Source organism: Hypanus sabinus, chromosome 20 (assembly GCF_030144855.1).
Source record: "Hypanus sabinus isolate sHypSab1 chromosome 20, sHypSab1.hap1, whole genome shotgun sequence".
In the NCBI taxonomy this organism is placed as follows: Eukaryota; Metazoa; Chordata; class Chondrichthyes; order Myliobatiformes; family Dasyatidae; genus Hypanus; species Hypanus sabinus.
The window spans coordinates 59,915,785-59,935,933 of NC_082725.1; the positions used below are offsets into that span (position 1 = coordinate 59,915,785).

General features: G+C 42.0%; 1 protein-coding gene across 4 annotated transcripts in view; it reads left to right on the top strand.

Annotated features, from left to right (window-relative positions):
• Positions 1-20,149, top strand: part of hivep1 (HIVEP zinc finger 1) — a 263,351-nt gene that overhangs the window by 167,212 nt on the left and 75,990 nt on the right. For 3 of the 4 annotated variants that reach the window (XM_059945577.1, XM_059945579.1, XM_059945578.1), the window contains exon 4: positions 11,535-17,584. In XM_059945577.1, the coding sequence (XP_059801560.1) occupies positions 11,535-17,584 (6,050 nt within the window). The remainder of the gene's footprint in view (positions 1-11,534; positions 17,585-20,149) is intronic. The other variant, XM_059945580.1, reaches the window with a different exon arrangement.

The following is a 20,149-nucleotide window of genomic DNA, read 5'->3' on the forward strand; positions in this document are numbered from 1 at the left end:
CTGAGGGGGACCAATATTCTCAGGGACAGGTTTGTTAGAGCTGTTGGGGAGAGTTTAAACTCACCTGGTAGGGGGAGGGGGTGGGGACTGGAGTGAAGGGACTCAGAATAGGATGGCTGATAAAAAAGTAAAGGTAGCAGATAGTCAGATAATCAGGAAGGGAGTTGTAGCCAGCAGGCTGAGTCTCAAATTATTAGAATCAGAAAGGGTAGCAAATATGGTACTCAAGGTGTTGTATCTAAATATGCAAAGTGCAAGAAATAAGCTGGATGATCTTGTTGCAATTTTACAGATAGGCAGGTATGATCTTGTGGCCATCACTGAATCATGGCTTTAGGACGGTTGTAATTGGGAGCTGAATGTCCAAGGTTACACATTATATCTGAGTGATAGGAAGGTAGGCAGAGGGGGTGGTGTGGTTCTGCTGATAAAGAATGGCATCAAATCAGTACAAAGATGTGACACAGGAGATGTTGAATCCTTGTGGGTTGAGTTAAGAAACTGCAAGGGTAAAAGGACCATGCAGGCTTCCCAACAGTGGCTGGGAGATGGAACACAGATTACACCAAGAAGTAGAAAAGGCAAGTCAAAAGGGCTTTGTTATGGGTAATTATACAGGCAGAGGGATGAAGGGTGGTGGCATTGCTCGTCAGGGAAAATGGTACAGCAGTGCTCAGGTAGGACAGATTAGAGGGCTTGTCTACCGAGGCCATATGGGTGGAACTGGGACACAGGAAAAATATGACCATGTTAATGGGGTTGTATTATAGACCACCCAATAGTCTGCGAGAATTGGAGGAGCAAATCTGCAGAGAGATAGCAGACAACTTCAGGAAACATGAAGTTGTGATAAACACAAAAATACAACTGCAGATGCTGTGGATCAAAGAATACGTACACAACGCTGGAAGAACTCAGCAGGTCAGGCAGCATCCGTGAAAAAAGAGTAGCCAATGTTTTGGGCTGAGACCCTTTATCAGGAATGGGGGGGGGAAGAGAGGGCCGAAGCCCAGTAGTAGAGATAGGGGAGGGGGTAGGGCCTAGAGGCGCCAGGTGGAAAACCAATCAGAGGAAAGATAAAGGGGAGAGGGGGAGGGGATAAGCATGAAAGAACTGTAGAGATAAAGAAGCAGAAAGTTGAAAGGGGAGAGAGGCAGAGAGGGACCTGGGATAGAGGAAGGGGGAGGGGGAGGGAATTATCGGAAATTGGAGAATTCAATGTTCATACCACCAGGCTGGAGGCTACCCAGACAGTAGATGAGGGGTTGCTCCTCCAACCTGAGTTTGGCCTCATCATGGCAGTAGAGGAGGCCATGTATGGACATATCTAGATGGGAATGAAAGGCAGAGTTGAAGTGGGTGGCAACCGGGAGGTCCTGTCTATTGTGATGGATGGAGAGTAGGTGCTCGATGAAGTGGTCCCCCAATCTGAGTCGGGTCTCGCCGATGTAGAGGAGGCCTCACCGGGAGCACCGGATGCAATAGACGACTCCAGCAGACTCACAGGTGAAGTGTTGCCTCACCTGGAAGGACTGTCTGGGGCCTGGAATGGTGGTAAGGGGGGATGTGTGGGGACAGGTGTAGCATTGGAAATCAGAAGGGCTAAAAGAAGACATGAGGTTGCTTTGACAGTAAAGTTGAAGGATAATCCAAAGAGCTACTACAGGTATATTAAGAGCAAAAGGATAGTAAGGGATAAAATTGGTCCTCTTGAAGATCAAAGTGGTTGGCTATGTATGGAACCAAAAGAAATGGGGGAGATCTTAAATGGGGTTTTCGCGTCTGTATTTACTAAGGAAACTAGCATGGAGTCGATAGAAGTAAGGTAAACAAGTAGTGTTGTCATGGAACCTATACGGATTGAAGAGGAGGAAGTGCTCGCTATCTTGAGGCAAAATAGAGTAGATAAATCCCCAGGACCTGACAGGGTATTCCCTCGGACATTGAAGGAGATTAGTGTTGAAATTGCAGGGACCCTGGCAGATATATTTAAAATGTTGGTATCTATGGGTGAGGTGCCAGAGGATTGGAGGATAGCTCATGTTGTTCTGTTGTTTAAAAAAGGCTTTAAAAGTAATCCAGGAAAGTATAGGCTGGTAAGTTTGACGTCGGTAGTAGGTAAATTATTGGAAGGAGTACTAAGAGATAGGATCTACAAGTACTTGGATAGAAAGCCACTTATTAGGGAGAGTCAACATGGCTTTGTGCATGGTTGGTCATATTTAAAAAATCTATTAGAGTTTTTCGAGGAGGTTACCAGGAAAGTGGATGAAGGGAAGGCAGTAGGTGTTGTCTACATGGACTTCAGTAAGGCCTTTGACAAGGTCCTGCATGGGAGGTTAGTTAGGAAGATTCAGTTGCTAGGTATACATGGTGAAGTAGTAAATTAGATTAGACATTGGCTCAATGGGAGAAGTCAGAGAGTGGTAGTGGAGGATTGCTTGACTAGTGGTGTGCCACAGTGATCAGTGCTGGGTCCTTTGTTATTTTTCATCTATATCCGTGATCTGGATGATAATGTGGTAAATTGGATCAGCAACTTTGCTGATGATGCAAAGATTGGAGGTGTAGTGAACAGTGAGGAAGGTTTTCAAACCTTGCAGAGGGATTTGGTCCAGTTGGAAAAATAGGCTGAAAAATGGCAGATGGAGTTTAATACAGACAAGTGTGAGATATTGCGCTTTGGAAGGAAAAACCAAGGTAGAACATACAAGGTAAATGGTAGGACACTGAGGAGAGCAGTAGAACAGAGGGATCTGGAAATACAGATACAAAATTCCCTAAAATTGAGGAACTAAATTGAGGAAATCCAAGATGGCGGCATGACGCAGCTTGCAGCAGACACTCCAGACTGTTATTTGTGAAGCGGGGTGCCGTGCACAATCATAATTGGATGAAAAACGGACGTGGGAGCACGGAGGACCATCTGGAAATCTCTAGGAAGACCTTCTTAATTGCTGCTGCTGCTGTGAGGTCGGGGTCTCTGCCGGGAAGAACAGGCCCCCTGTCCTCGGGATCACGTTGCCGATGGCTGTCTTAATACGCTCAGCAGAGGATGGTGCTCGGAGAAGCTGTGCCGGAGGGGATGGTCGGAGGCTCGGAGGTTCGACGGACTTGGAGTCCACTGCGGTCAGGATGCTTTTGGTGTTTGCTGCGTCTGCGAGGCTGAGTCGGGCAGTGCCGTAGAAGTCCATAGTGGGGGTATTCCCTTCTGCTGCCGGCGTAGGATGACGAGTTAATCAGGGACCCTGAGGACTTGTGGAAACTGTTTGGTGGTTTCTTTCAAACTTATTATCTTTTAACATCTTTGGACTATTTTTGCTGTGCCCATGGTCTGTTTTTTTTTATCAATTATGCTATTGTTTGCACTGTTGTAACTATATGTTGTAAATATGTGGTCCTGTGCAGGTCTTGTAGCTTTAGTTTTTGGTCTTGTTTGTCTGGCGGAATTGGAGCTCCTTTCCGGGGAGCACGCTAAGATGGTAGTGCGATATTAATATGCAGCAGCCTCTCCGGACTCTGGATTGGGGATTGCCAAATGTTATGTGGATTTTCTGGTGTAGTCTGTTTTGTCATGTGTTTTTGTGATATCATTCTGGAGGAACATTGTCTCATTTTTTTTAACTGCATTGCATTTGTGGTTTTTAAATGACAATAAACTGAATCAGAATCTGAAGTGGCATCACAGTTAGATAGGATAGTAAAGAGAGCTTTTGGTACATTGGCCTTTATAAATCAAAGTATTGAGTATAAGAGTTGGAATGTTATGGTGTGGTTGGATAAGGCATTGGTGAGGCCGGATTTGGATTATTGTGTGTCGTTTTGGTCACCGAATTACAGGAAGGATATTAGTAAGGTTGAAAGAGTGCAGAAAAGGTTTACATGGATGTTGCCGGGACTTGAGAAACTGAGTTACAGAGAAAGGTTGAATAGATTAGGATTTTATTCCCTGGAGCGTAGAAGAATGAGGGGAGATTTGATAAAATGTTGATGGGTATAGATAGAGTGAACGCAAGCAGGCTTTTTCCACAAGGGCAGGGGAGAAAAAAACCAGAGGACATGGGTTAAGTGTGAAGGGGGAAAAATTTAAGGGAACATGGGGGGGGGGGCTTCTTCACACAGAGAGTGGTGGGAGTGTGGAATGAGCTGCCAGATGAAGTGGTAAATGCGGGCTTACTTTTAACATTTAAGAAAAACTTGGACAGGTACATGGATGAGAGGTGTACTGAGGGATATGGTCCAGATGCAGGTCAGTGGGACTAGTCAGCAAATGGTTTGGCACAGCCAAGAAGGGCCAAAATGCCTGTTTCTGTGTTGTAATGTTCTATGGTTCTGTGGTTCTATGGTAGTCATAGGAGAGTCCAGGTCGATTGCAAAAATCAGGTTGGTAATGGACCTCAAGAGAGTGAGTTTGTTGAATGCCTAAGATAGTTTTTTAGAGCAGTTTGTCATTGAGCCTACTAGGGGATTGGCTGTACTGGATTGGGTGTTATGTAATGAACCAGAGGTGATTAAGGAGCTTAAGGTAAAAGAGCAATATGATCGAGTTCAACATGAAATTTGACAGTGAGAAAGTGAAGTCTGATGTAGCAGTATTTCAGTGGAGTAAGGGAAATAACAGTGGTATGAGAGAGAAGCTGGCCAAAGTAAATTGGAAGGAGCTGCTGGCAGGGATGTCAGCAGAGCAGCAATGGTGTGCGTTTCTGGGAAAAATAAGGAAGGTGCAGGTCATGTATGTTCCAAAATTGAAGAAATACTCAAATGGTAAAATACTACAGCCGTAGCTAACAAGGGAAGTCAAAGATATTGTAAAAGCAAAGGAAAGGACAATTCAACAAAGCAAGAATTAGTGGGAAGATAGAGGATGGGGAAGTTTTTTAAAAACCTACAGAGAATAACTAAAAAAATTAGAACGGAAAAGATGAAATATGAAAGCAGGCTAGCAAATAATATCAAATTGGATAGCAAAAGTTTTTTTCAAGTATGTTAAAAATGAAAGAGAAATGAGAGTGGACCACCAGAAAATGAGGCAGGACAAATAAGAATGGGGGACAAGGAGATGGCAGATGAACTAAATGAGTATTTTGCATCATTCATGCTGGATGTTGTAGTGTGTAAAGGAAGAGTTACTGTTACAAGAGAGAAGGTGCTTAAAACGCTGTAAGACTTAAAGGTACATAAGTCACCCGGACCAGATGAACTTCACCCTTGGGTTATGAAAGAGGTAGAGTTAGAGATTGTGGTGGTATTAGAAATGATCTTTCAAAAGTCATTGGACTCTAGCATGGTGCTAGAGGACTGGGAAATCACAAATGTCACTTAACTCTTTAAGAAAGGAGGAAGGCAGCAGAAAGGAAGCTCTAGAACAGTTAGCCTGACCTTAGTGGCCGGGAAGATGTTAATCATTTGTTAAGGAAGTGGTGATGGAGTACTTGGCGACACAGGGCAAAAGCAGTGTGGTTTCCTTCAGGGAAAATCCTGTCTGATGAACCTGTTGGAATTCTTTGAGGAGGTAAAAGGCTTGCAGTGGATTTTGTATATTTGGACTTTCATGAGGCCTTAGACAAGGTGCCACACTTGAGGCTGCTTACCAAGCTAAGAGTCCACAATATTACAGGAAAGTTACTAACATGGTTAGAGCATTGACTGATTGGTAGGAGGCAGCAAGTGAGAGTAAAAGTACCTCGGGCAGCACAGAGAAACAGAGTTAACATTCAGCTCAAGACCCTTTATCAGATATGGGAAAGAGAAAAACAAGTTAACATCACAATTTCTAACATTTGCAGGTTTTTTTAACCTTCAATTCCAACCCTAGGTTAATTAGCTGGCTTTAGACTTCCTCACAGCAACTCTACCCTGTGTACAATGGTACCCAAACATGAAAGTGCTTATTCTTCAAGCTACTAATCATTTTAAAATGGGATAATCCCTTGCTATTCTCTAGTACTTTCAATGTTTGATAACCCAGTCAGATAAATTCTGATTCAGATTTTTATGGAGAGTAAAAAGGCAAATAAGGTCTTCTCGGGCTTCTAGTGGGTACAGATATTGATTTTAACCGACATTTCAATGACAAATTCTTAGTATCTTCTCCAGGGATGATGCCTGGTCATGACTAGTCTGGTGGCATTTGTACACCTGTAGTCAGTCCCTTTTGATTGGTTATTCCTCTTTGAATCAGGTTTCCATTCTTCCACCTTGTTTTGTAATTGAATTCCAGTTCTTAGAGTGAGACCTTCGTTTTTGTTAAAATTATTTTTGTTTAGGTTTATTTTGGTGTGGCACTGTTCTGCTACCAATTTCACTGGGTAACCTAAACAGATACCACTCCTGTGCTCCTTGACAATTTAAAATTAAAAAAAAAATTCAGATGCTGAATATCTGAAATAAATGTGTGAGAAACTCAGCATATCAGGCAGCATGTGTGAAAAAGGCAACAAAACTAACATTTCTCAAGAGTATTGTCGACTGAATACAAAAGTAGTTTACATGAACTTTCAGTTATTCTTTTTTTTAATCTGTGGAAAAACTTGGACATATACCTGGAAATTTCTAATTTTGTGATCCTAGTGGATGTGCTTTTTATAAAATCTGCCTGTGCATTTTATTATGAGTACTGTAGAGTTTTGATTGCAAACATTATGAAGAAAATGGAGAATAAATTTGATAGACCACAAAATTAGGCATGGGGGTAGAGGTAGCCACCAATTCTGTGTTGGTTCTTCATGATAATGATTTCAGCCTTCAGCCAGTGCTAGGAGTGTTGGTTACTTTCCAAGTGCATCAGTGAAGGCTTGTAATTTGAATGGCCAGTGGTCTGTTGAAACTTGGATGTACTGCCTGAAAACAACCTCTTAATGATGAGGTTGTTTTATGACTAGAGCATGTTCCAGCAGCTATTTAGCCTCAGTCTGAGAAAGTGACAAATGGGAGAACCCATTTGATGATTCCCCCTTCTCCAGCCCTTTATCTCTTCCACCAATTGACTTCGCAGCTCTTTACTTCAACGTTCCCTTCTCCTGGTTTCACCTTTCAGCTACTGCCTTGTACTTCTTCCTCCCCTCCCCCATCTTCTTACTCTGACCTTCTGCCTCTTTTTTTTCCAGTGCTTGTAACGGGTCTCAGTCCAAAACATCAACTGTTTACTCTTTTCCATAGATGCAGTCTGGCTTGCTGTGTTCCTCCAGCATTTTGAGTATATTACTCTGATTATCAGCATCTGCAGATTTTCTCTCGTTTGTAAAAAGGATCCTGTGTTTAGATTTCACTGAGATTAAGACAAAAAGAGACAGTGCATCAGGCTGTGTTTCAAAAGCTAGTGAAAATCACCACTCCCTGAAAACCTATATGCTCAGAATTATGTTTACTGACCTCACAAGAATGAGGATGATCAATGAATGCATCTTTAAATGTCATATCCTATACCTGTACAACATGTTTCAGCCACTGGTCAGTTAACAAATCCATCACACAACTACCAAAAGTCTCTGTTGGCTAGAGTCATAGTTCACAGTTATGCTACTCACCTGCAGTCTTCACACTCCTGATTGCTGAACAACCACTTCTCAAGCCTTCAAACATACTCTTGGCAGTAACATTATCCTTCTACTCTGGCACAGATGCCTCTCTAGAGTAGGACAATGTGGTTCGCTTCTTGAGGCTGCAGAAGCAAAAGGAATATGGGCGGAGCATCTGTGTCCATAATCCCTGTGGAAAAAACAGAGCATCTATCATCATGACCGTGGCCAGCTGCATGGCCAAAACCTTCACAGACTGCATTGCTAACATAACTAGTCCTTTTCAGTTCCCACTTCCCCCTCATCATGCAATGTTTCCTCATTGATAAGATGAAGGTGGTGTAAACATGCAAACCTTAATTGTCACCTCCATCCATGCCCTTGTTCCTGTCTCTCCTCAGATATACATGGACTATAACATAGCTAACATATTAACAATGCTATCTGCTAAATTATGATGTGGTTTATAATTTAGGGGGTATCATAGAAGCTGGATGTGTATGTGGTGAGGATGCTGGCTCATCAGAATGCAGAACTATTCCTGTTGAAGGAGACTTGAGTAAAGATTTTGCTGGAACAGGTTACAGAGGGAGACTGCTGGGAATCCCATTGAAATAATTAGTTCACCAGCAAGCCTGACAATGGTCTCATATGTTAAGGAGCAGAGATATTTCAAGATAAACTTATGCAGAGCCCAAAGCTCACCAATATATTTTGCAGGTCACTTGTGCTTGGTATCCATGATATTTTTCAAATTTTATTGTAGTGGAAGTGTGGACCAATGTCATTTCATGGTTCAACCAGAATATAATGTCTGATGTGCAATGTTCAACCTTGTCTAGTGCTTCAGTCAAACCTCTGAACACTGGTGTGCAGGTTCAGCCTGTTACCAATACAGGTATGGATTATGGTGTTCAAGGGTTTGCATATTGTCCCAGAAGTCCTGAACAGATCACCAAAATGATGACTTCAAGATAAACTCATTTTGACTGTCAAGAAGTCAGTATTTGTTCTTTCACTCCTGCAAATAACCCTCTGCACTTGCCATCTGATATTTGGCTTTCAAGGCTCACAACTGCCTGAGGGTCTTTAACATTCACCTGCAACTCTTCCACTGAAGGCAGAAGGCATCTCCAACCATTGTCACACTTTTAAACTGAAAGGCTATTAGAATAAGTAATACCACAAAAAGAGAGTAAATGAGTGACTGCAATAGTATAATTAGTTGATTTTTCTGTGCAACTTCATTGATATAGAATATGTATTTTCTATGATTGTATTTTGTGCTAATACCTGTGAACTGAGTTTATTGGTATTACCATTAGATGCATGGAGCAGACATAGCTGTAGAGAAAGTAGATGACTACTTGTGTTTCTTTCCCTCCTGTTCCCACTCAATTTCATTGTCCTCAACTGCTCATTTTGTAGCTGTTGGCAAGGGCCATCTTCCTTTGACAGCAAGATGGATAACATATAGTTCACCAAAAGACTAGACACTATTGCCAAGTGCTGCAGAGTTCTGTCAGCATATAGTCAATCAATGTAAGTATGTCAGTGGTCTGTTGTACTGGATGTCAAGTTCCACATTAGACAAGCTACTTCAACAACAGGTTCTCACGCACTTGCCACCCACTCTTTGAAGTGAGTTATCATCAGTGGTACGGAATAAAGGCAATGTGTTTGCTGATATCATGATGATTTTCCTGCAGTGTGGCATATTTGCAGTCAATGGCACCGTATACCATGAAGAAGTCTACATTCATAAAAAAGCCACAAGATCTCACTGGCAAAAGATAACTAAATTGAGTTAATTGTCTTTGAAGAGTGTTTCCGTGATCATCTTTACATGGAGCATGATAGGATATTGGAAATAGCTCCAACTCAAGTCTACATAACCTATACAAGATCATTGTTTTGGCCATTGAGATTCTTGCCCTGCTTTGAATCTGTCTGAGCAATATCAAATGACAGTGAGCTTTTCCTTATTGAATTACTAATCGTGCACATGTTGTTCGTCGCTGAATCAGGTGGGAGAATTCCTCTCTCAATATCCTGGATTGATGTGGCCTATTTATTGAGAGGCCTTCTCAGTCTCCCAGAAACTTTACTCCTTTTGCAGGGATTGCTCCCTACATGACTCTCTTGTCCATTTATTCCTCCTCACTGAGCTATCTCCTACCACTTATCCTTGCAAGCAGAACAAGGGCTACACCCGCCCCTACACCTCCTCCCTCACTACCATTCAGGGCCCCAAACAGTCCTTCCAGGGGAGGTGACACTTCACCTGTGAGTCTGAGGGGGTCATATAACTGTGTCCAGTGCTCCTGATGTGGCCTTCTATATATCAGTGAGACCTGACATACATTGGGAGACTGCTTTGCTGAACAACTTCACTCCATCCATCAGAAAAAGCGGAATCTCCCAGAGGCTACACATTTTAATTCCACTTCCCCTTCCCATTCCCATTCCAATATGTCTATCCAAGGCTTCCTTCACTGTCGTGATGAGGCCACAATCAGATTGGAGGAACACCTTATATTCCATCTGGTAACCTTCAACCTGTTAGCATGAACATCAATTTTTCAAACTTCCGGTCATGCCCCCCCCAATCATTAATCCCCACCCATCCCCTTTTTTCTCTCTCACCTTATTTCCTTCCTGTCCATCATCTCATTCAGGTGCTCCTCCCTCCTTTTCTTTCTTCCATGGCCTTCTGTCCTCTCCTCTCAGACTCCCCCTTCTCTAGCCATGTAACTCTTTCACCAATCAATTTCCCAGTTCTTTAACTCACCCCTCCCCTTCCCGGTTTCACCTATCACCTTGTGTTTCCCCCACTTCCCCCATCTTTTTGCTCCTCACCTTTTCTTCTCCAGACCTGTTGAAGGGTCTTGGCCCGAACTGTCGACTATTTTTTTCCATAGATGCTGCCTGGCCTGTGGAGTTCCTTCAGCATTTTGTTAGTGTGGCTCCTTTCATATCCTTTTCTCATCCTTTCAGAGTTGCTCCTGCACTCTCTGGGAAATACCTGCTAAAACAACCACAACTAATGCAGAAGCTTACAAGTTAGCAAGGAGTCTTTTACTACCTGCACACTATTTTAGTGACCTCTTGCAACTTGGAGCAACAGTGAAAAATTACATGCATCTAGCTAATAGGCAGAATAACTCAATGCAGAACTATCCTGGATAGATATCTTGTTCTATATGGATGAGTTGGGCTGATGAGCCTATTTGTAGGCCTGATAACTCTATCAACTTTTAACGAGGCTATAGTGGGTGGTCCCCTTAAATTGGACTAGTTGCCAGTGGTTTGAATAATAGAGCTTGTAGCAAGGGAAACAACAGTGGGTAGGAGGGTTCCATTTTTGCAAAGAAACAAGTGGCTGGGTGGGTGTTTAACAGCGAGTGATGGCTGAAATATTCAGATTTCAAAATGGAAGCATCAGTATAATACTGGTGTTCTGTGCTGATCAATGTACTGATTTTAAGGAGCAAACACGAGGAAATCTGCAGATGCTGGAAATTCAAACAACAACACACACAAAATGCTGGTAGAACACAGCGGGCCAGGCAGCATCTATAGGGGGAAGTGCTGTCGACGTTTCGGGCCGAGACCCTTCGTCCTGATGAAGGGTCTCGGCCCAAAACATCGACAGCGCTTCTCTCTATAGATGCTGCCTGGCCTGCTGTGTTCTACCAGCATTTTGTGAATGTTCTGATTTACCTATTTTGTATAATTTCTGTGGAAATCACTTTTGTGCTCACTAACCCCTCACCATTGGCATCTGACATGATTTGTTGGACAGAGGTACACCTGTGCTGTGGGCAGCAGAGTTCTGCACACATTGATAAAGCCTAAAATTTGGGTATGCTGACCCTACAGTTGCCCCTTGTTTAGAAAGCATATACATTTTGTGCAAAAATTAATCATGTAAATATGAGTTGCTGTATGACTTTGTTCATGTTATTGATATAGCAATGATAAAAAAAATGATTTCTTAACTTTATTTTGTTTTAGTAGAATTCCAAGAATCTAGACGAAAAGGAAAGTTAAGCGTATCTAAAGGTGTAAAGCGGAAGAAAGTTGTGGCTGAAAACGTGACAAAGAAAATCCCCAAGTCACCTGTGAAAGCTTTGTTAAAATTAAGTAATCATGGACCGTGTGCAGAGGCAGCCTTGTCTGTTGATGGTGTTCCAACTGCTGCTTCACCTTTAAAAAAGGAATCCTTGCTTGACCAAAATGGAGAACTGGAGAGAGAAGGAGAAATTGGGCAAGAATGTTCAGAGGAACTAAATTTTGTTGGTGAGACAACTGAAGTCCGAGCTGGAAAATTATTGCAGAAAAAAATCGTGGCACAACAGAATTCAGTTGAGTCCCCAAATTGGAGTGCTCACCAACTAGAAACTGATGCAACATTAAAATTGTTGGTTACAGAGAAGTCTCCTTCACTATCCTATGAGCACTCAGAGCATCCAATTCAACATCTGTCTTTACTGCGTAAACATTGGATCATTAAAGCCGAGAACAAAAGTTGCAGTACAAATGGGAGCTCTCCTTATGCAAATTCTGCATTTGATGTCTTATTGAAAGCAATGGAGCCAGAACTGAAAACTTTATCAAAGGTAAAATTTTCTGCAGCTGACTCAGAGTCGAGAAAAACAGATGTCAGTGTTGTATCTCTGGGAGTGTCAAGTGGAACATCAACAGTTTCTGCACAGAGCCTAAGTCAGCTTTCAGAATGTAAATCCAAATTTGTCACAGACCCACAGTGCTATTCAAATGTTGCTCAAACTGTGCCCAAATCAGGGAATAGACAGCTGACAAGTCAGCCTGCATCTCACTTGCACTATCAGCAAACTCGACAGATTTTACATGCTAAACAAGATCAACATCATGTCTTATCTCAGAGGTTTAATGGATCACCAACACACCAGCAGAATCAAGGAAAACACCATTTCCAATCACCACACGATTTAACCATGACTTCTTCAGGTCAGACTCAGACTTCTGAAATGCCATATAGGCTGCATCAAAATCAGCTTTTGGTCAATTCAAACCTGTCAATGACAACCTATCAACCAAACTGTGATCAAATTGGATCTGGTTATAAGCAGATGCCATCTGTTGTCAATGCTGGGATGGACCAAGTGTCCAATATTGCGCTTAAGGACCAAAAGCAGAAAAAGCAGGGGAAGTATATTTGCGAGTACTGTAACCGAGCATGTGCAAAGCCTAGTGTTCTCCAAAAGCATATTCGTTCACATACTGGGGAAAGGCCCTACCCTTGTGTTACATGTGGGTTTTCATTTAAGACGAAAAGTAACTTGTATAAGCACAAGAAGTCCCACGCTCATGCTATCAAACTTGGTCTTGTTCTCAGATCGGAGAGCAGCAGTACATCAGTATCACAGGAATCTGACCGAGGGCTTATTCATTCAGACGTAGAGGAAAGCTGTGAAAGTGAGGCTGATTCCACATCAGAGGAAAAATATTTTGATCAAAAGCACTTTGAACAGGAAGCTTCACAAGTAGCTAACAATATGTCCTATTCAGAAGCAGCTACAGCTTTCCCCTCGAGTGTCTCATCATCCAGTAAACCAGTAACTAAAATCTCTGGTTATGACACTTATGAGTCTATGACCCTACATGAAAGCACTGAGCCAAAAATTACAGCTGCTTTGCCAAAAGTGGTGGTTTACCCGGTGAATATTTCTCCTGTAAGGGCTAATAGTCCACAGGTGACGGGTACAGCTCCAGAACCTGTCAATCCTCCACTGCAGGTAAATCCACAGGCTGCTAAAGTAGAGTCAACTTCAACTTGGATGTCTTGGACAAAGCAAGAAACTGGATGCAAGCAGCAGCTGGAAGTGAGTCCACAAGAGGAAGAAAAGGCTCAGTCAGTGACTTCACATGCACAGCTTCAAAGACAGCAGGCCACAGAACAAGGGAAGCATCATTTGAGCCCTCGAAGTTTAGGGAGCACAGATTCTGGGTATTTCTCCCGTTCCGAAAGTGCAGATCAGCAGATGAGTCCCATCAGTCCCTTCATTAAGTCATTGCCCATCACCGAAGTTGATGCAAACAGGGTCAATTTTCCTTGCCCTCCTCACAGCAATCAAGTTATGGCCACTGATTTACAGGTGAATACAGTTTCAGTTGAAAAGCAGTTCAAATCAGCAGCTCCTGTTCATACCCAGATTGCAAGCAAAATGCTTGAAGAGCGCATTTCTAAGTTGATATCAGACAATGAAGCAGTAGTGGATGATAAGCAGCTGGATAGTGTAAAACCAAGAAGAACATCCCTTTCTAGGAGAGGAAGCATAGACTCACCAAAACCTTACACATTTAAAGACTCATTCCAGTTTGATCTACGGCCTCTTCATTCTGGAAGGAGAACAAGCTCCAGTTCTGATATTCCCAAGTCACCCTTTACACCTACTGACAAGTCAAAACAAGTGTTTCTTCTGTCTGTTCCTCCTCCATTCCCTCCTCTTGATTGTTTGCCAATTACTAGAAGTAATTCAATGCCTGCTACTCCAGCAAACTCAGCTGTACCTGCAAATACAACGTCAGCTGCACACCCATTGCGAGGGAGCCAGTCATTTGATGACAAAATTTGTGGTTCATTTAGCGATGATGTCTTTGTACCTGGAGCACAGACAACAATCCATCTTGCCTATCCACGAACCCTTGTCAGACAGACTGCAGTAGAAGACTCATCAGCCAGTGAGGGGCAGAGCTTTGCTTCCACACGCTCTATGGATGAAGGTTTCCAGAGGAGCACCATGGCCACAGGGGTTTTGATGCCAAGAAGCAAATCATTTGAACACAACATGCGTATGCAGGAAAAAGTGAAGAAGTCACAAGGTCGCGGGTCCATGTATGAATGTGAAACATGCCGAAACAGATATAGGAAGCTGGAAAACTTTGAAAACCACAAGAAATTCTACTGCTCCGAGCTTCACGGGCCAAAGGTCAAACCAATCATCACAAAAGATTCGGAACATGAAGCAATATCTCGCAGCATGTCACCACAATTGTTACATTATAGGATTATAGGAGCAGCAGGTGTGCTCCAGCATCCACCTAAGATGCGGAAAAGGAGGAAAATTAAAAGTATTGGTGATGATGATGAGCTTTTACCTGCTTTAGGTACTGGGACAGATGCCACAAATAAAGAATCTGCATCAGATCAGTTAAGTGCTACATGTCAACACAACAATTTAGGTGGAGGCAGCCAATCCACGAATGTTAGTATGAAAAGTCTACCAGGGGAGCACCTTCAGTCAGGCAGCAAGGAGCATTCCCTAGAGGATCCAGTATCTTTTAGCAATGAAATCCAAACCAAGCCATCACCCTCACCATTGCAAGAACGAGAGTTAAGTAGGGCTAACAGTGGTGTGTCTGTAATACAGCATACAAATTCACTGAGTAGGCCCTGTTCATTTGAACATTCTGAATCAGTGGATAGAAATTCTCCTGGTCCTGTGCAGGAAAAGGAAACCCATAATGAAATAATGCAGCTTTCTTTATTTGTAACTGGTAAAGAAGACGCTTGCAGTCAATCCACTTCCCAAAAGCAACCCAACCCTGGGATATCAAGGGCATCAACAAGCGAACATTCGAGATCTTCTTCTGTTGATTGCTCTTTGGTGCAGCAACTAAGATTGGTGCGCCAGCATAACATTCAGGTTCCAGAGATTTTGGTCACTGAGGAACCAGACCAGGAGCAAGATGTGCAAGGAAGTGAGCAGACAGAGAAGTTTCATTGGCCTCAGAGGAGTGAGACACTATCAAATCTGCCAACAGAGAAGCTACCGCCAAAGAAGAAACGAATCCGCTTAGCTGAGATGGAGCATTCATCTGGTGAATCCAGTTTTGATTCTACGCTGTCAAGGAGTTTCAGTCAGGAGAGCACTCTGTCTTGTTCTAGTCTTTCAGCCTCTTTTGATAGGGAGGATGCTCTAAGGACTGAAAGTCCTTCCAAGCTGGAAACACTGGTTAAGTCATCTGAATTGGTTCTAGTTAGTCGTTCTAATACACTTGGTGTTCCCAATCCATATTACAGAGAAATGAGACACACTACGTCTGAACAGAATAATAGTGTATCACCATCTACAGAGGTTGCTACAGGAATTAGTAGCAAGTCATTTGATTGTGGTATCAAAGTCACATCAATATCTACGTCACCAAAGGTTTCTATGGAAGTGATTTCAACAGTGGCTTCTGAATTAATAGCATCTGGCTCTGTCTCACTTATTGAAAGGAGAAGAGGTCCTCTTGTACGGCAGATGTCTTTGAGTATTAGCCCAGATATTCCTCAACCTCAGGTTTTGCCTTCCAATTTATTCCAACAAAATCTAACTCTGCAGGTAGCTGCCCTACCACAACTCAAAAGATCCTTATCAAGTAGATTATCCCCTGTATCCTTCTTAACTTCACAGCATCAGTTGTCATGTGTGACACAACTTCAACACATAGTGCAACATGATCCACAGTCATCAACTCAAGAAGTAAATATAAACAATCAACTCCAAATTAAACCACCTTTAGTTCAAACATCTCTTGCTCAGAAATCTGAGGCATCATCATTTACATTAGAAAGCCTAAAGGTACTACCTGCAAAAATACGTGCAGATCAACAGAAATTGTGTCCAATTATATCTCTTCCTCCTGCAACTGAAGAAAATATATATGCTCCTAAATACCAGCTTGAACTTGTTCAAAATCAATCCAGCCAGCAATATATACTTCCCAGCATTACATCCCATCTGCCAGGCATTCCTTTATCTATTCCTCTCACTCTAGGATCAAGTGGGGCAACTTCAACTATTTCAACCAAGTCCCTGGAGATTATTTCCAATTTGTATCTGGTTCCTCCATTCCCACCTATTCACCCTGACCACGTGTCCAATCAGCTACAGGCTGGAGCTTCTCTGGTCATCCAGAGTGAGAAACCTACTTTTAACACTGCTGTCCATTCAACATTGCCTCAGATTCTCGTCACACAAGATCAAACAAACCAGCAAGCTTTGGTGATTTGTAAATTTGATGATCAAATGCATTCAAACACTGCCAAGGAAATGCTTTCAGGATCAAAGGACTATCTGGAAACCCAACAAAATAAAATGTCTTCTGTTTCTGAAAACTGTTATGCCATTAACGAAAGCAGAACTGCACTTGTATCAAGTGGATCAAAGATGCCTTCTGACTGTCTACTTGCACAAGAACCTACTGGTACTAGTAAACGCATGCTGTCACCGGCAAATAGTTTAGATATTGCAATGGAAAAACATCAGAAACGGGTTAAGGATGAAAGTGGATCTGCAAGTTCTGGTAAAGTGACACCTGTGCTGTTACAGAACACCAAATCTACTGAAATTACTAAATTGAAGAAGCCTGTATTAGTGAGGCAGCACTGCACAACTGATCATGCTGAGAGCACGCTGCCTATTGAGCATGAAAGTACTCTGAAAAATAACTCTCAAATCATAGACCTCAACAGCTCACCAGCAAAGCCTTTTCATGAGCTGTCAGTTCTTTCTGGAGAAGCTTTGGACTCTGAAGGTTCTCCCTCTTCTTCAGGGACTGTTATTCAAAAATCACCTGTAATCACATTCTCTCGCTCCCTACAAGCAAGTACTACTTTGTTGAAGTCACTCAATAATACTCAGGCTGATGTATCTGCATCAAGTAATGAGCAAGTTCAACCAGCAAACAATCAGGCCCAAGTAAAAGCGAGAGCTTCCTTTCCAGTTGCAAGTACACGAGATGTACAAAGTGCAACACTTTCCTCTCTAAAGACTTCAACAAGATTTAGTTGGTGTTATCTGAAAAAGTGCAAACCATTACATACTCAGCAAGTGGACAAAAAATTGTCCGCATATTCAACTTGGCATGTCAGCCCTCATAATCCCAATCCACCGGGGCTACCAACTAAAGTTATACTTGGTCTTCTCAATCCAAAGCAGAAGATAAAAAAAATGATATACACACAAGCAAAAAACACATTGAATCAGTCTGACATATTGGTATCATCAAGCACGTGGAAAGCTGATAAATCCAAGGTATTAACAATTTTTGCTTGATCATTCTGTTTTTGCTTTGCGAACAATTTGGCAGAAAAAGCTGTATGACTTGAAGGCCAGTATGGGATAAGCTTATATGTTCAAACCATCAGTTTAGAGAGGATTTGATGGAGGTATTAGTGCAATGAAAAATGATTGCTTACAATTTCCTCTTGTTAAGTATTTGAAAGGCCATTACCATTGTTTTTGGGCTTTATAATAAAATGCTAATACCTAGCCGCTCTATCCCTCTCTATGAGAACCATTTGAGACTGAAGTTTGATATCCTGTTGGACACTGAAATGAGCTTCCAACAGCATTTCTGAGTCCTCATTCAGTTTGCCTACTTTTGCCTCCGTAGTATTGCCCATCTCTAGTCTGATCTCACCTCATCTGCTATTCAAACCCTCATAGGTGCCTTTATTACCAATAAACTTGCTTGTTTCAAACTGTGTTGGCCAACCTCTATTATTATGAGGTCATTCCAAACTCTGCTAATGATCAGAACCAACACTGCTCTGTTCAGTACCTAAATTGACTCCCCATCAAGCAGTTCGTTGAATAAAATTTTTCATCCTTGTTTCTAATTCCTTCTGTTTTATAGTTCCTTTCATCCTTAATCCTATATACCTCTCTAAGGTATGTGAGAGCTCCTGAGCATTGCATTATTAATCACACAATCACTAGCAGCTAAGCTTTCTATTGCCAAGTTCTCAAGTTCCCTTCATGAATCCTTGTACATCTTACTCTTCATCTATTCAAGATGCCTCTTAAAATTGACTTCTTTATACAAAATTCTTATTCTCTTCAAAGTTTTGAAAGGTGCATTTAATGTCAGAGAGATGTATACAATATCCATCCATTTTCTTCGCAACCATTCACAAAATCAGAGTGCCCCAAAAAGTGAACAATAGTTAAATGTTAGAACACTAAAGCTCCCCACCCATGTGTAAGCAGCAGCAAAGCAATGATCACCCCTTCCCCACCAGCAAAATAAGCAGCCCCCACTCAAGTGTGCAGCAAAGCATCAATATAGACACAGACTTGCAGTACCCCAAAGACCATTTACCATTCATCTGGTAATTCGACATACCACAGGCTCCCTAATAAGGGAAAAAGAGGTGTCCCCCTTTCACAGCGATAGGGGAGACATAACAAGCAACTCGCTGATTTACAATGTTAAAAGTTTGTTGCATCATTTTTTTCTGAGCTCTGCCCAAAGAAGTCAGATCTCTGGGCACACAGCTAGCTGCTTTCAATCTTCCGTGTACTCCCATGACACACCAGTTTCCTGCGGAGGCACCAACCTCAAGTCCGCCCGCTTCCAGAGCCATGAAGTCCTGGAACCCTGAAGGCATGCTAGTCTTCTAGGTGGCATCCTTGCTATATTGAATAGCGGCCAGTAGTGAGACCCCAAGAGTGAGTCCCATACCCACAAAGAACCGAAGGCAGTGTGTAACTCCAGGTCAGGGTCTTCAAAAGACCCTGAAAGGGAAAAATGGAGACTTAAAAGGTAGAAATAGAGCTGTTTCTGAAGATGCAATCAAAGGAGTCGCTGTTAGGTACCATCGTCCTCTTAAACTCCTCTTGCTCTTCATCTTCCTCAGTGATGATTTCATTGTACCACATGTTTTGACTTGGTATTATGGTAATAACAGGCAGAATAAATAAGCATTTGAAAACTGAATTAGTGAATTGGTCTCCTGTGGTACAGCTCAAGGTGATTCAATCTGTTGTCTGATCGCCTTTTATTAATAACAAATTATTGAGTGAAAGAATAATATCAGAGCTAAAAATCAGCAGCAACTAAAGTCCAATTGCTTTTTCCTAAAAATTATATTTCTATTTAAATAGTATTTAGAAGTGTATTTAAAAAGATTGCTACTGGTTATTCGCTGGTTATTCACTGTTCATGTCTAATTCTGGAATATGTATACATGAGCTTTTATGTTTTAATTCTGTTTTTTTTGAAAACCCGGGACAAGCAGCAAAGAAGTATGCAGTAGAAGGCAGTTATCTGGTAGACAAATATTCAGAAGTGGAATTGGTTTTAGCTGTACTTGTTAGGCAGTCCGGGTCTCTGGCAGAAGTGACTTCATTATTATTGTCACAAGTATGCCATCCAAGCAGATGATTCCTTATATTGAGGGAGTATCAATTACAATGACAATGTAGTGTTTCAGAGAAAGTGCAAAGCAGGTATAAAAATTAGATACAAAGTCTAAGGATAAGATTAGGAGATCAAGAGTTCATCTTTATCATGTAAGAGATACATTTAAGTCTTGTGGTAATGGGGAAGAAGATGTCCTTGAGCCAGATGGTACATGTTTTTAAGCTTTTATATCTACTTTTTGAAGGGAAAAGAAGAGTGAAAGGGATCTTTCATTATGTTGGAAGTAGGATAGGTTTGACACCACTGAAGCTGGATTACATGATTTTCAGAGCATTTTGGGTCCTTTGATCTGACATCATTGTGTTGGCTGAAAGAAAGAAGGAAAAAGCATCTGTTGTACATTTTTGACCGTTAGATGTGGCAAAGGATTTAGCAGGCAACAAATTGAGTTT